The sequence below is a fragment of the Oncorhynchus keta genome, chromosome 20, assembly GCF_023373465.1.
Source record: "Oncorhynchus keta strain PuntledgeMale-10-30-2019 chromosome 20, Oket_V2, whole genome shotgun sequence".
Lineage (NCBI taxonomy): Eukaryota > Metazoa > Chordata > Actinopteri > Salmoniformes > Salmonidae > Oncorhynchus > Oncorhynchus keta.
This window is the reverse complement of record NC_068440.1, coordinates 40,528,383-40,544,823: the sequence shown is the minus strand read 5'-3', so window position 1 is coordinate 40,544,823 and position 16,441 is coordinate 40,528,383. Positions and strand designations below refer to the sequence as shown.

At 43.9% G+C, this 16,441-nt stretch overlaps 1 protein-coding gene across 26 annotated transcripts in view; it reads left to right on the top strand.

Moving 5' to 3' along the window:
• Nucleotides 1–16,441, top strand: part of LOC118376849 (hippocalcin-like protein 1) — a 95,932-nt gene that overhangs the window by 55,637 nt on the left and 23,854 nt on the right. For all 26 annotated transcript variants that reach the window (XR_008073617.1, XR_008073635.1, XR_008073632.1 and 23 more), the window contains one exon: nucleotides 7,967–8,162. Coding sequence is in view for 1 of the 26 variants with exons in the window: in XM_052472879.1 (XP_052328839.1) it covers nucleotides 8,067–8,162 (96 nt within the window). In the remaining 25 variants the exon portion in view is untranslated. The remainder of the gene's footprint in view (nucleotides 1–7,966; nucleotides 8,163–16,441) is intronic.

The following is a 16,441-nucleotide window of genomic DNA, read 5'->3' as shown; positions in this document are numbered from 1 at the left end:
CGAAAAGCACATTTCTCTTGTTCAATGCTCATACGGGCAATGTGCGGCACAGCTAAATAGGCTGCATTCCTGCTGTTTGGTCTTAAATATCCCTTCCATCGCTGTCTGAAGTTCAGCCAAGTCCCCCGTGATACAAGTCAGGATTCAACGTCCATCCATGTGTGAGTACGTCAGGAGATGACGTGGAAACCGGCCAATAGGGGGCAACAGTGAGCGCTGTTACCTTCAACTAGGTTTGTTTTATTTGCTAGGTCATTGTGGACGGGGATGACAGATGGGTGTAAGCATCTGCCTCTGATTCCAAAGGTTGCAAGTTTTTAAATCAAGTGATAGAAATGTGTTTTTTGAGATTTTTGTTTTAAGTCTATTCCGAACCTTAACTCTTACCTTAACCATTCAGATTTAATGCCTAAACTGAACGCTGACCCTCAAAATGTGACGTTTGCAACAACTTCAACATTTGAGAAACTTGGACGAACGTCTAATTCTGACATGAGACTGTGAGAGCCGGTTGCTGAAATCATCATTTTGGATCACAGTTTTTAAGGACACACCTAGAATATTTCCACCTCCCATCTGAGCGCAAAGGAGCTGGTATATAAGACAGGTAAATTACCAATTCTTGAGCAACAGTTTGAAAATAGCAGAGCGCTTGCTTTTTAACAAGTCAAAATTGCCAACAAAATGTGCATTTGACACTAGGTGCGCCTTAACACTAGCCGAGAAAAGAGCCCTGTAGGTTGCTTGCTGACACTAAGACGGCCTGGGCGGCTCGGTTATTAATTACAGCAGGTACTGACTCTCTCCAACGTGTGTGTGTGTGTGTGTGTGTGTGTGTGTGTGTGTGTGTGTGTGTGTGTGTGTGTGTGTGTGTGTGTGTGTGTGTGTGTGTGTGTGTGTGTGTGTGTGTGTGTGTGTGTGTGTGTGTGTGTGTGTGTGTGTGTGTGTGTGTGTGTGTGTGTGTGTGTGTGTGTGTGAATGCCTGTGTGTGAATGCCTGTGTGTGAATGCCTGTGTGTTCTCCAAACACTCCCCTGCTGTTTGGGAAGGGCCTCATTCAGTTGGCACTGAAATCCCACCATACTATGCTCTTTCAAAGCAAATAAATGAGATGATTATAGACCTTACTGCTTCCTATTGTGCATAGCTAAACGTCTAAAGAACTGAATCTCAGAAAACCCTGTCTCTCTGTGCTGGCATGCAGTATGTTTGGAGCAAACAATACATAATAGACCCCCGTACTGTTCAGCCTTTTAGGATTGTACTGCAAACACTTCTCTCTAAGTCTCAATGGATAGGCGGGAGTCTGCTGTAGAGCTATATACATCAAGGTAATGCTGTCAGTAGCTCTCTGTGAAAATAGCTGAGATGACGCTGTTCCAAATGGCACCCTATTCCCTATATAGTGCACTACTTTAGACCAGAGCCCTATGGAAACCTATTCCCTATGTAGTGCACTACTTTAGACCAGAGCCCTATAGAACCCTATTCCCTATATAGTGCACTACATTAGACCAGAACTATATATCTTATAGCTTGTTAAAAGAGATATAGACTATATATCTTATAGCTTGTTAAAAGACTGCTAGAGATATAGACTATATATCTAATAGCTGGTTAAAAGACTGCTAGAGATATAGACCATATATCTAATAGCTGGTTAAAAGAGATATAGACTATATATCTTATAGCTCGTTAAAAGAGATATAGACTATATATCTAATAGCTGGTTAAAAGACTGCTAGAGATATAGACTATATATCTAATAGCTGGTTAAAAGAGATATAGACTATATATATAATAGCTGGTTAAAAGACTGCTAGAGATATAGACTATATATCTAATAGCTGGTTAAAAGACGGCTAGAGATATAGACTATATATCTAATAGCTTGTTAAAAGATATATAGACTATATATCTTATAGCTCGTTAAAAGAGATATAGACTATATATCTAATAGCTGGTTAAAAGACTGCTAGAGATATAGACTATATCTTATAGCTTGTTAAAAGAGATATAGACTATATATCTAATAGCTGGTTAAAAGACTGCTAGAGATATAGACTATATATCTAATAGCTGGTTAAAAGACTGCTAGAGATATAGACTATATATCTAATAGCTGGTTAAAAGAGATATAGACTATATATCTTATAGCTTGTTAAAAGAATGCTAGAGATATAGACTATATATCTAATAGCTCGTTAAAAGAGATATAGACTATATATCTAATAGCTCGTTAAAAGAGATATAGACTATATATCTAATAGCTCGTTAAAAGAGATATAGACTATATATCTAATAGCTCGTTAAAAGAGATATAGACTATATATCTAATAGCTCGTTAAAAGAGATATAGACTATATATCTAATAGCTCGTTAAAAGTCTGCTAGAGATATAGACTATATATCTAATAGCTGGTTAAAAGAGATATAGACTATCTATCTAATAGCTCGTTAAAAGAGATATAGACTATATATCTTATAGCTCGTTAAAAGAGATATAGACTATATATCTAATAGCTGGTTAAAAGAGATATAGACTATATATCTAATAGCTCGTTAAAAGAGATATAGACTATATATCTAATAGCTCGTTAAAAGAGATATAGACTATATATCTTATAGCTCGTTAAAAGACTGCTAGAGATATAGACTATATATCTAATAGCTCGTTAAAAGACTGCTAGAGATATAGACCATATATCTTATAGCTCGTTAAAAGAGATATAGACTATATATCTAATAGCTGGTGATAGGTCTGGTATTGTATGGTTCCGATGAGGTAGAGATTAGTGGATCTCCTCTTCTCGTCTCTGAGCTGACTCATATTAAACACACAGCTGACCACAGATAAACCCAGTCTGTCTCATTGACGTCATGGATGGAGACGTTGACGTTTAGGATTATCAAACGGTTGTGAATTGTTTCGAGCCTGTCGCGAGCGTTGGAAAGCCCTACATACTAAATAGTTAAATAGGACAGAACAGAAAATGAACTGTTGCACATGAGATAAAACACTGCTAAACAATGAATGCACCATACATTTCACTAACCACCAGGCTACCTGCCTCTAACCACTAAACAATGAATGCACTATACATTTCACTAACCACTAGGCTACCTGCTCTAACCACCAGGCTACCTGCCTCTAACCACTAAACAATGAATGCACTATACATTTCACTAACCACTGGGCTACCTGCTCTAACCACCAGGCTACCTGCCTCTAACCACTAAACAATGAATGCACTATACATTTCACTAACCACTGGGCTACCTGCTCTAACCACCAGGCTACCTGCCTCTAACCACTAAACAATGAATGCACTATACATTTCACTAACCACTAGGCTACCTGCTCTAACCACCAGGCTACCTGCCTCTAACCACTAAACAATGAATGCACTATACATTTCACTAACCACTAGGCTACCTGCTCTAACCACCAGGCTACCTGCCTCTAACCACTAAACAATGAATGCACTATACATTTCACTAACCACTAGGCTACCTGCTCTAACCACCAGGCTACCTGCCTCTAACCACTAAACAATGAATGCACTATACATTTCACTAACCACTAGGCTACCTGCTCTAACCACCAGGCTACCTGCCTCTAACCACTAAACAATGAATGCACTATACATTTCACTAACCACTAGGCTACCTGCTCTAACCACCAGGCTACCTGCCTCTAACCACTAAACAATGAATGCACTATACATTTCACTAACCACTGGGCTACCTGCTCTAACCACCAGGCTACCTGCCTCTAACCACTAAACAATGAATGCACTATACATTTCACTAACCACTAGGCTACCTGCTCTAACCACCAGGCTACCTGCCTCTAACCACTAAACAATGAATGCACTATACATTTCACTAACCACTGGGCTACCTGCTCTAACCACCAGGCTACCTGCCTCTAACCACTAAACAATGAATGCACTATACATTTCACGGGGTATAAAAGGGTCCATATCAGTGGATATCTTTACATGACATGTGTTTGACATTCTACAGAACCGTGTCCTAAATGTATATTTAGAGTTGCGTGGATCATGACAGTCTGAATTCAGATGTGTCTTTTAGACAGATATGATATTGGGATTACTCCTCCGAATATCACACATGGACATTGCCTATGGCCAGAAATATGGACTCATTCGATGTCCTGAGATACGTCACGTCCTATTGTCTCTCTTCCTTTTGACAAATACTGACTGTATATGTCAGATGCAGGGCGGTAGCGTAGCCTAGTGGTTAGAGCATTGGACTAGTAACCGGAAGGTCGCAAGTTCGAACCCCCGAGCTGACAAGGTACAAATCTGTCGTTCTTCCCCTGAACAGGCAGTTAACCCAGTGTTTCTAGGCCGTCATTGAAAATAAGAATTTGTTCTTAACTGACTTGCCTAGTTAAATAAAGGTCAAATAAAAAAATATATATGTGTTTTCTCAGCACATTCAAGATGTGTTGCTATATTGATTCCAGATATGCTTCTCCTGGCTGAGGTCCATATCTGGATCTTGATATGCTATTTGATCAGAGGAGGAATGGGAGAACCATCCTCCTCAGTGGATAAAACCGTATTAAATATATTCACGTCATCAAATAATTGATAAAAACACACTGTTTTGCAGTGAAGGTCTACAGTAGCCTCAACAGCACTCTGTAGGGTATCACCATGGTCTAGCCGGAGGACAGCTATTTTCCATCCTCCTCTGGGTACATCGACTTTAATATGAGGAGGCTCGTGGTTCTCACTCCCTTCCATAGACTTACACAGTAATTATGACAACTTCTAGAGGAAGTTATATTGTGTAGTATTTTTTTTTAAACTTTCCCTTACTTAGCTAGCAAATGCAGCTAGCTAGTTTAGCCTACTCAAACACCTGGCTCAAACAGAGAGGGATGCTATGTTAGCTAGCTGGCTATGGCTATCCAACGCTGGGACCCTTCCAAGTCAAAGTAAGCTTTTGGTTGTATTAATTGATTGCCACCAGCACCCGCCGGTGTAACTGCTAAACTGATCACTGTACTGCACGATTGTAGCGGGTTTACTAATGCATTAATTCTATTGGCTATGTTGACTATAATATTACAGTAGCTACCTAATATGGTGACAACGATGTATGCTGTGTGTAGCGGTTAGCGGTTATGGTATGAAGATTTGACTTGGAAAGTTTTTTTTTCGCCTGGTAACAGACAGCTAATGTGTTTTGCACTGAAGTCCACAAATTATGGGAAAAGGTGAGAGAGGAGAAGAGCTTGTAGATGCAAGAAGGAATTACAATGAGCAAAGTGCTGTTTGTATGTGGCTGCTATGAAAGTGAACTGTGTTTGCATGTGATCAGGGGTGTATTCGTTCCACCGATTCTGTTGAAAAAAAAACGTTTCTTAAATTTAACAAAAGAAAACGGAATGACGGAATGAAATGGGGCTAAAACATACCTGAATTTTGTCCAATATAAACTCTTGTTTGCAACTGTTGGACTAATGATTACACCTTCGATCAGCTAGACGCAGGCAAGAGTGTGCAAGGCGGTATTGAATGTATCACTGTATTACTGTATGTATCACTGTGTGTCATCTTGAATACAAAAAATATATATCTCGACCTGTGCACCTACGTTGTAAATTCATAGGCTAGGTTGTGGGAACCTCATGAAGGTTATAGGGAAAACGTGAGTATCATGTAGGAGCCTAAACCTATTGATGTTACATTGAACGAGGTGGACGGAATATGAATCACAGTCATCCAATATAATAGAAATAAGGCAGTGCTTTAATAAAAACAAAGCATTGTCCTCCCTAATATTAAATGGGCACCGTTTCTGATGCTTACTTGGGTTTTGAGGACATGCTCAATAAATGTACAAATATTAATTCCATATAATTCTTTCAGACACGGGATAAATCCGTCTGGATAAAGGAGCTCGCAAACCACAATCTAAAAGCAGTTTAACAGGTGGTCTAGTGGTTATAGCAGGTAGCCTAGTGGTTAGAGCGGGTAGTCTAGTGGTTAGAGTCAGGTAGCCTAGTGGTTAGAGTCAGGTAGCCTAGTGGTTAGAGCAGGTAGTCTAGTGGTTAGAGGCAGGTAGCCTAGTGGTTAGAGGAGGCAGGTAGCCTAGTGGTTAGAGCAGGTAGCCTAGTGGTTAGAGCAGGTAGCCTAGTGGTTAGAGTCAGGTAGCCTAGTGGTTAGAGCAGGTAGTCTAGTGGTTAGAGGCAGGTAGCCTAGTGGTTAGAGGAGGCAGGTAGCCTAGTGGTTAGAGCAGGTAGCCTAGTGGTTAGAGGCAGGTAGTCTAGTGGTTAGAGGCAGGTAGTCTAGTGGTGAGAGCAGGTAGTCTAGTGGTTAGAGGCAGGTAGCCTGGTGGTTAGAGGCAGGTAGCCTAGTGGTTAGAGGCAGGTATCCTAGTGGTTAGAGCAGGTAGCCTCATGGTTAGAGCAGGTAGCCTAGTGGTTAGAGGCAGGTATCCTAGTGGTTAGAGCAGGTAGCCTAGTTGTTAGAGGCAGGTAGCCTAGTGGTTAGAGCAGGTAGCCTAGTGGTTAGAGCAGGTAGCCTAGTGGTTAGAGTAGGTAGCCTAGTGTTTAGAGGCAGGTATCCTAGTGGTTAGAGGCAGGTAGCCTAGTGGTTAGAGGCAGGTATCCTAACCACTAGGCTACCTACCTGCCATTTTAAAACGTTTAGGCATATTTTGTACTACTGGTTACTATAAGCTATCTAACTAACTTAGCTAGCTAGCTAACTACCAACTTGGCTGGCTAGCTAGCTTGTCCCAGTTCATTTTCTCATCAGGAATGAAGCAGTGTAGCTACCTTGTGAAATAACAATATTTTCTTGCAATATCGACACTATTTTGATTCATGATTTATGCATGTGTGCATGATTTATGCATTTATGCATGATTTATGCATTTATGCATGATTTATTCACCAACACTGTCACCACATTGGATCTGTACTGTGAGGGACCGTTGATGATGACCCAATCGGCATCCACCGTCCGTAACAAACAGGGCAGGCATATATTTTTGCAAGATTGTCCTACGTTTGCATCTCTCCAGAAAACAGGTGTTGTGATTGGAGCTCTGGATTTGCTATGCTGCATTTTTTTTAAATTAAAAAATAAAAATAGCAGAGATGTTCTTTGGAAATAGCAACTTGGATTAAATTCTGATGATGTTTGCCTTTCCATGCCTTGTATCCTACTACTGAATATGATTTAAATGATGACTGATAAAGTAGCAGGGATTTGTCTGTGGTCCACATTGGATACATGTAGAAACATTCCCATTATGTAGAATATCTTAGCTCCGTAGATGAAACTAAGGACATGCATATCTAGAGCATGTCTACTAACATGTCAGATATCTGGAATTATATCAATAAAGATATCCCCTGATATTGAACCTTTTCGCCCAGCGACTGTAAATACCATTGCATTTTGTGTAAAACACTAACAAGATGTTGCTACACAGTTTCGAATCCTCAAAGTGGCTCAAAGTGTCAGATTTTTTATTTGACTGACTTTAGTTGTAATGGATGACATTACATTTACATTACATTTACATTACATTTACATTTAAGTCATTTAGCAGACGCTCTTATCCAGAGCGACTTACAAATTGGTGCATTCACCTTATGACATCCAGTGGAACAGCCACTTTACAATAGTGCATCTAAATCTTAAAAGGGGGGTGAGAAGGATGACATTACATACTAGGAGGTAGGTGGGCTTGTATTGGTCACTGATCTTTGTCTGTCTCTCTACAACTGTAGGGCTGACCTTTGATTGGACGGCATACACCAGTCGTCATGACTACAGCCCATAGACACTCCTCCAAATAATTATTATATTTCAGATTGCTTCCTGATTTAATTGATTGCCGACCCTTTTCTCTCTAGTCTGTAATTGGTTGCTCACGCCCTCTCCCTCTCTTCTCTGCTCTGTGATTGGCAGGTTGTCACCAGGGACCCGGTAGGTGTTGTTGCCGCTGTAGTCCATCGCTGAGGTTGTCTTAGAGACCAAGTGTGTTTCGCCACGGTGTTGCGTCGTTGCCATGGGGAAACAGAACAGCAAGCTGAGGCCGGAGATGCTTCAGGACCTGAGAGAGAACACCGAGTTCTCCGACCACGAACTACAGGAGTGGTACAAGGTCAGTGTACACACACACACACACACACACACACACACACACACACACACACACACACACACACACACACACACACACACACACACACACACAGAGATGCACGCATGCAAACTCACAGACAAATACCCACGCACACCGTAATCATAACTCTAACATAGTGGTACAAGGTGACAGCGGACAGACAGCTAGACCTTATTCCTAACATAGTGGTAGAAGGTGACAGTGGACAGACAGCTAGACCTTATTCCTAATATAGTGGTAGAAGGTGACAGCAGACAGACAGCTAGACCTTATTCCTAACATAGTGGTAGAAGGTGACAGCGGACAGACAGCTAGACCTTATTCCTAATATAGTGGTAGAAGGTGACAGTGGACAGACAGCTAGACCTTATTCCTAATATAGTGGTAGAAGGTGACAGCGGACAGACAGCTAGACCTTATTCCTAATATAGTGGTAGAAGGTGACAGCAGACAGACAGCTAGACCTTATTCCTAATATAGTGGTAGAAGGTGACAGTGGACAGACAGCTAGACCTTATTCCTAATATAGTGGTAGAAGGTGACAGTGGACAGACAGCTAGACCTTATTCCTAATATAGTGGTAGAAGGTGACAGTGGACAGACAGATAGACCTTATTCCTAATATAGTGGTAGAAGGTGACAGCGGACAGACAGCTAGACCTTATTACCCTAATATAGTGGTAGAAGGTGACAGCGGACAGACAGCTAGACCTTATTCCTAATATAGTGGTAGAAGGTGACAGCAGACAGACAGCTAGACCTTATTCCTAATATAGTGGTAGAAGGTGACAGCGGACAGACAGCTAGACCTTATTCCTAATATAGTGGTAGAAGGTGACAGCAGACAGACAGACTAGACCTTATTCCTAATATAATATAATAATAATAATATATGCCATTTACAGACGTGAGCTTTTATCAAAGCGACTTACAGTCATGTGTGCATACATAATGCTCTAGCAAGTGGTCCCTGGAACCCACTACCCTGAGCGTTACAAGTGCCATGCTCTACCACTGAGCTACCAGTGGTAGAAGGTGACAGTGGACAGACAGATAGACCTTATTCCTAATCTCCAACAGGTTTCAGACCAGGAAACCACTACTAATAAGAAACATACTGGAATAACCAGGGAAACCACTACTAATAAGAAACATACTGGAATAACCAGGGAAACCACGACTGAAACGATACATACTGGAATAACCAGCTCTTTAAATGGCATCTTGTATCTATGGTATATGATATTTAACCTCTTACCCTCAATCTCCTATGACAGATAAATACAGGGACTATGTCAATCTAAATCCCTCTAGAATGGATGAGAAGTTTAACCAGAGGAAAAATAACTTCAGACCACCTTTACTCTACACACAGAGATGAGTACAAAGCTCTCCCCTGCCCTCCATTTGGCAAATCTGACCATAATTCTATCCTCCTGATTCCTGCTTACAAGCAAAAAAAATAAACAGGTAGTACCAGTGACTCGCTCAATACAGAAGTGGTCAGATGACGCGGATGCTACACTACAGGACTGTTTTGCACAGACTGGAATATGTTCTGGGATTCATCCAATGACATTGAGGAATACACCACCTCAGACACCGGCTTCATCAATAAGTGCATCGATGACGTCGCCCCCACAGTGACTGTACGTACATATCCCAACCAGAAGCCATGGATTACAGGCAACAGTCACATTTAGCTAATGGCTAGAGCTGCCAATTTCAAGGAGCGGGAGACTAATGCGGACGCTTATAAGAAATCCCGCTATGCCCTCAGACAAACCATCAAACAGGCAAAGAGTCGATACAGGATTAAGATTGAATCCTACTACACCTGTTCTGACGCTCATCGGATGTGGCAGGACTTGAAAACTATTACGGACTACAAAGGGAAAGCCAGACGTGAGCTGCCTAGTGATGCGAGCCTACCAGACGAACTAAATGCATGAAGCATGCACGAGAGCACCAGCTGTTCTGGATGACTGTGTGATAATGCTCTCGGTAGCCGATGTGAGCAAGACCTTTAAACAGGTCAACATTCAAAAAGCCGCGGGGCCAGACGGATTACCAGGAGGTGTAATCTAAGCATGCGCGGACCAACCTCTCCCTGACCGAGTCTGTAATACCAACATGTTTCAAGCAGACCACCAGTCCCTGTGTCCAAGAGGTAAAGGTAAACTGTCTAAATGATTAGCGCCCCGTAGCACTCACGTCGGTAGCCATGAAGTGCTTTGAAAGGCTGGTTATGGCTCACATCAACAGCATCCTCCCGGATACCCTAGACCCACTCCAATTCACATACCGCCCCCAACAGATCCACAGGTGACGCAATCTCAATCACACTCCACACTGCCCTTTCCCACCTGGACAAAAGGAACACCTACGTGAGAATGCTGTTCATTGTCTACAGCTCAGCGTTCTACACCATAGTGCCCTCAAAGCTCATCACTAAGCTAAGGACTCTGGGACTAAACACCTCCCTCTGCAACTGGATCCTGGATTTCCTGACGGGCCACTCCCAGGTGGTAAGGGTTGGCAACAACACATCTGCCACGCTGATCCTCAACAGTGGGGAACCTCAGGGGTGCGTATTTAGTCCCCTCCTGTCCTCTCTGTTCACCCACGACTGTGTGGCCAAACAAGACTCCAACAACATCATTAAATTTGCTGACGGCATAACAGTGGTAGGCCTGATCACTGACAATGATGAGACAGCCTATAGGGAAGAGGTCAGGGAACTGGCAGTATGGTGCCAGGACAACAACCTCTCCCTCAATGTGAACAAGACAAAGGAGCTGATTGTGGACTGCAGAAAAAGGCGGGCCGAACAGGCCCCCGTTAACATCAACGGGGCTGGAGTAGAGCGGGTCGAGAGTTTCAAGTTCCTTGGTGTCCACATCACCAACGAACTATGATGGTCCAAACACACCAAGACTTTTGTGAAAAAAAACTCCCTTGTCCTTGCCGATGACAAACATACCCATAACATGAGGCAGCTTGAAAATATGAATAGTGGGACTCAGTGAGGTGTTGTGTTGGATTTGCCTGAAACATAACTCTTTGTATTTAGAACATAAATAGATTTTTTTTGCCACATTTCGTGCAGTATTACTTTAGTGCCTTGTTGCAAATAGGATAAATGTTTTGGTATATTTTCATTCTTTACAGGCTTCCTTATTTTCACTCTGTCATTTAGGTTATTATTGTGGCGTAACTACAATGTTGTTGATCCATCCTCAGTTTTCTCCTATCACAGCCATTAAACACAGTTTCCTTCCTCTCCGGCAACTGAGTTAGGAAAGACTTCTGTATCTCTGTAGTGACTGGGGTGTATTGATTCACCATCCAAAGTGTAATTCATAACTTTACCGTGCTCAAAGGGATATTCAATGTCTGCTTTTTTATTTTACCCATCTACCAATAGGTGCCCTTCTTTGCGAGGCCTTGAAAAACCTCTTTGTGGTTAAATCAATTTTTGAAATTCACTGCTTGTCATGACTTCTACCGAAGTCGTTGCCTCTCCTTGTTCGGGCGGTGCTCGTCTTCTAGCCATCATTGATCCATTTTTCATTTTCCATTGGTTTTGTCTTGTCTTCCCACACACCTGGTTTCAATCCCATTCATTACCTGTTGTGTATTTAACCCTCTGTTTCCCATCATGTCTTTGTCAAAGATAGTTTTATGTCCAGTTCGTATTGTTTTGTATTGGGTCCTCGTACCCAATTTGTTTCATTTATCGTTATGGTTTCGGAGTTGTGTTTGTTTTATTAAACTATTCCATTCTACCAAGTTGCTGCGCCTGACCTCCCTACCACCTTTGTGACAGAATCTCTGACCACCAATGAAGTCAGCAGGAGAATTAAACTTGGTTTAAATCTAGTTAAGGAGGAAATCAATGCCTTTGCAGCCTGAATGGAGGATGTTTTAGGTACGAACCAGTCCTCGGGGATATGAGTTTATTCCCGGCCTGTGGGCTAGCACTGTTTCTGCGTGCGAGGTGGGATATAGTTTTTATAATGTTTTGTGACCTTCCCCCTAACCCCTTACCCCTTACCCATAACCCCGTACCCCTAACCCCTTACCCCTTACCCCTTACCATGGGCGGCAGCGTAGCCTAGTGGTTAGAGCGTTGGACTAGTAACCGGAAGGTTGCGAGTTTAAACCCCCGAGCTACAAGGTACAAATCTGTCGTTCTGCCCCTGAACAGGCAGTTAACCCACTGTTCCCAGGCCGTCATTGAAAATAAGAATCTGTTCTTAACTGACTTGCCTAGATAAATAAAGGTACAATTAAAAAAATTATAATAATAAATGTACCCCTTACCCCTAACCCCATACCCCTAACCCTAACCTCTAACGGGTGGTAATGGAGCCATACGTACAACAGCACTTATTCATACATGCATTAATCCATTCAGGAAACCACACACACACACACACGTGCGTTCAGTGATGAGGTACTTCATCAGCCAACTGTCGTCTTATCATGCTGAGATTTGGACCAGAAATCTTCTCATTATGGAAGAAACATCATGGTGCCCTGTGCAGCTTAACAACAAGCATATGGAGCTGTCGCCTATCTGTCCTCTTCCTCTACCCATCCTCTTCATCAACAGGCTGGGATTGCATCCCAAATGGCATCATGGTGCCCTGAGCAACTTAACAACAACTATCTGTCCTCTTCCTCTACCCATCCTCTTCATCAACAGGCTGGGGTTGCATCCCAAATGGCATCATGGTGCCCTGTAACAACAAGCATATGGAGCTGTCGCCTATCTGTCCTCTTCCTCTACCCATCCTCTTCATCAACAGGCTGGGGTTGCATCCCAAATGGCATCATGGTGCCCTGAGCAACTTAACAACAACTATCTGTCCTCTTCCTCTACCCATCCTCTTCATCAACAGGCTGGGGTTGCATCCCAAATGGCACCCTGGTCCCTTCTGGGCTCTGACTGCTGAACACTTGAACTGGAATGACCACCTGATCTGATTTTCCACACCTTAACACACACACACACACAGACACACACAAGCTCTACACACACCCATCCTCTTCATCAACAGGCTACAGACACACACACACACACGGGTTGCATCCCAAATGGCATCATTTGGTGCCCTCCAGAGCAACTTAACAATTGGTGCAACTATCTGTCCTCTTCCTCTACCCATCCTCTTCATCAACAGGCTGGGGTTGCATCCCGGAAGGTGGTGATTGACTGCTGTGCCCTGAGTTTGTTCCACCTTGGGGGCCAACAGCAACAGTTTTGATCTGTCCTGTCTTCCTCAGTGGTAGCAGGCCAGAGGTGGATCCAGTCTTGTTTGGGTTAGGGCCTGATCAAGCCTGGAGGCTGGGGTTGCATCCCAAATGGCACCCTGGTCTTTCTGGGCTCAACTGAGCCAGTGCGGAACACTTGAACTGGAAATGACCACCTGCTCTGATTTTCCACACCTTAACACACACACACACACAGACACACACAAGCTACACACAAGCTACACACACACACACACACACAAGCTACACACAAGCTACACACACACACACACACACACAGCAAACACACACACACAGGCACACACAGACACACACACACACACACACACACACACACACACACACACACACACACACACACACACACGCTACACACACACACACACACACACGCACACAGACAACACACACACACACACACACACACACACACACACACACACACACACACAACACACACACACACACACACACACACACACACACACACACACACACACACACACACATACACACATACACACACACACACACACACACACACACACACACACACACACACACACACACACACACACACACACACACACACACACACACACACACACACACACACACACACACACACACACACACATACACACACACACACACACACACACACACACACACACAGACACACACACACACACACACACACACACACACACACACACACACACACACACACACACACACACACACACACACACACACACACACACACACACACACACACACACACACACACACACACACACACACACACACACACACACACACACACACACACACACACACACACACACACACACACACACACACACACACACACACACACACACACACACATTGCATCTGCTGCTTCCAGTCTCTTATTGTTATTGCTAAATACTACACAATTTGTTACACTTTACCCTCCATCCTCCCTTTCCCCAAAACATGTGTAAATATTTGACGATAAATTGTTCCTTCCTGTATTATACTTGAAAGGCTGGTCATGTCTCACATCAACACCATCATCCCAGAAAACCTGGACCCATTTCAATTTGCATACCGCCCCAACAGATCCACAGATGATGCCATCTCTATTGCACTCCACACTGCCCTTTCCCACCTGGACAAAAAGGAACACCTACATGAGAATACTGTTCATTAACTACGGCTCAGCGTTCAACACCTTAGTGCCCACCAAGCTCATCACTAAGCTAAGGACCCTGGGACTAAACACCTCCCTCCTCAACTGGATCCTGGACTTCCTGACGGGCCGCCCCCAGGTGATAAGGGTTGGCAACAACACATCCACCACGCCTACCATCAACATGGTGGCCCCTCAGGGGCGTGTGCTTAGTCCCCTCCTGTCCTCTCTGTTCACCCACGACTGTGTGGCCAAACAAGACTCCAACAACATCATTAAATTTGCTGACGACACCAAGTTGCTAGGCCTGATCACCGTCGATGATAGGGAGGACATCAGAGATCTGGCCGTGTGGTGCCAGGACAACAACCTCTCCCTCAACGTCAGCAGGACAAAGGAGCTCATTGTGGACTACAGGAAATGGAGGGGCGAGCACGCCCCCATCCACATCGACGAGGCTGTAGTGGATTTGGGTCGAGAGCTTTAAATTCCTCAGTGTTCACATCACTAAGGAATTAACATGCTCCACACACACCAACACAGTTGTGAAGAGGGAATGCCAGTGCCTCTTCCCCCTCGGGAGGCTGAAAAAACTTGCCATGGGCCCCCTCAGCTCCTCAAAAAAAATTACACAGCAGCGCCATCGAGAGCATCTTGACCAGCTGCATCACCACTTGGTACGGCGACTGCATGGCGCTACAGAGGGTAGTGCGAACGGCCCAGTACATCACTGGGGCCAAGCTCCCTACCATCCAGGACCTCTACACCAGGCGGTGTCAGAGGATGCCCCCCTAAAAAAAGTGTTCAAAGACTCCAGGCACCCAAGCCTGTTCTCTCTGCTACCAGTCACCAAGTCTGCAGGAAGCGGTACCAGTGCACACTAACTCTCTTGCACGGACTCTATATACACACTGGACTATACCCAACACACTGGACTCTACCCAACACAACACTGGACTCTACTGGACTCTACCCAACACAATGGACTCTACCCAACACACTGGACTCTGGACTCTACCCAACACACACTCTACACAACACACTGGACACTACCCAACACACTGGACTCTACACAACACACTGGACTCTACCCAACACACTGGACTCTACCCAACACACTGGACTCTACCCAACACACTGGACTCTACCCAACACACTGGACTCTACCCAACACACAACACACTGGACTCTACCCAACACACTGGACTCTACCCAACACACTGGACTCTACCCAACACACTGGACTACCCAACACACTGGACTCTACCCAACACAATGGACTCTACCCAACACACTGGACTCTACCCAACACACTGGACTCTACCCAACACACTGGACTCTACCCAACACAATGGACTCTACCCAACACACTGGATTCTACCCAACACACTCACAGATAGGGGTAGCCTAGTGGTTAGAGCGTTGGACTAGTAACCGGAAGGTTGTGAGTTCAAACCCCTGAGCTGGACAAGGTACACATCTGTCGTTCTGCCCCTGAACAGGCAGTTAACCCGCTGTTCCTAGGCCGTCATTGAAAATAAGAATTTGTTCTTAACTGACTTGCCTGGTTAAATGAAGGTAAAATAAAATAAAATACTTACACTGACATCCCAACACATGCATAATGGCGCCACACACCAACACACACACTTACACACCAACACACACACTTACACACACACCAACACACACATTCAGACACCAAATATGCTGCTGTTACTGTCTATGATCTACCCTGTTGCCTAGTCACTTTACCCATACCTACAGTATACTGCTGTTACTGTCTATGATCTACCCTGTT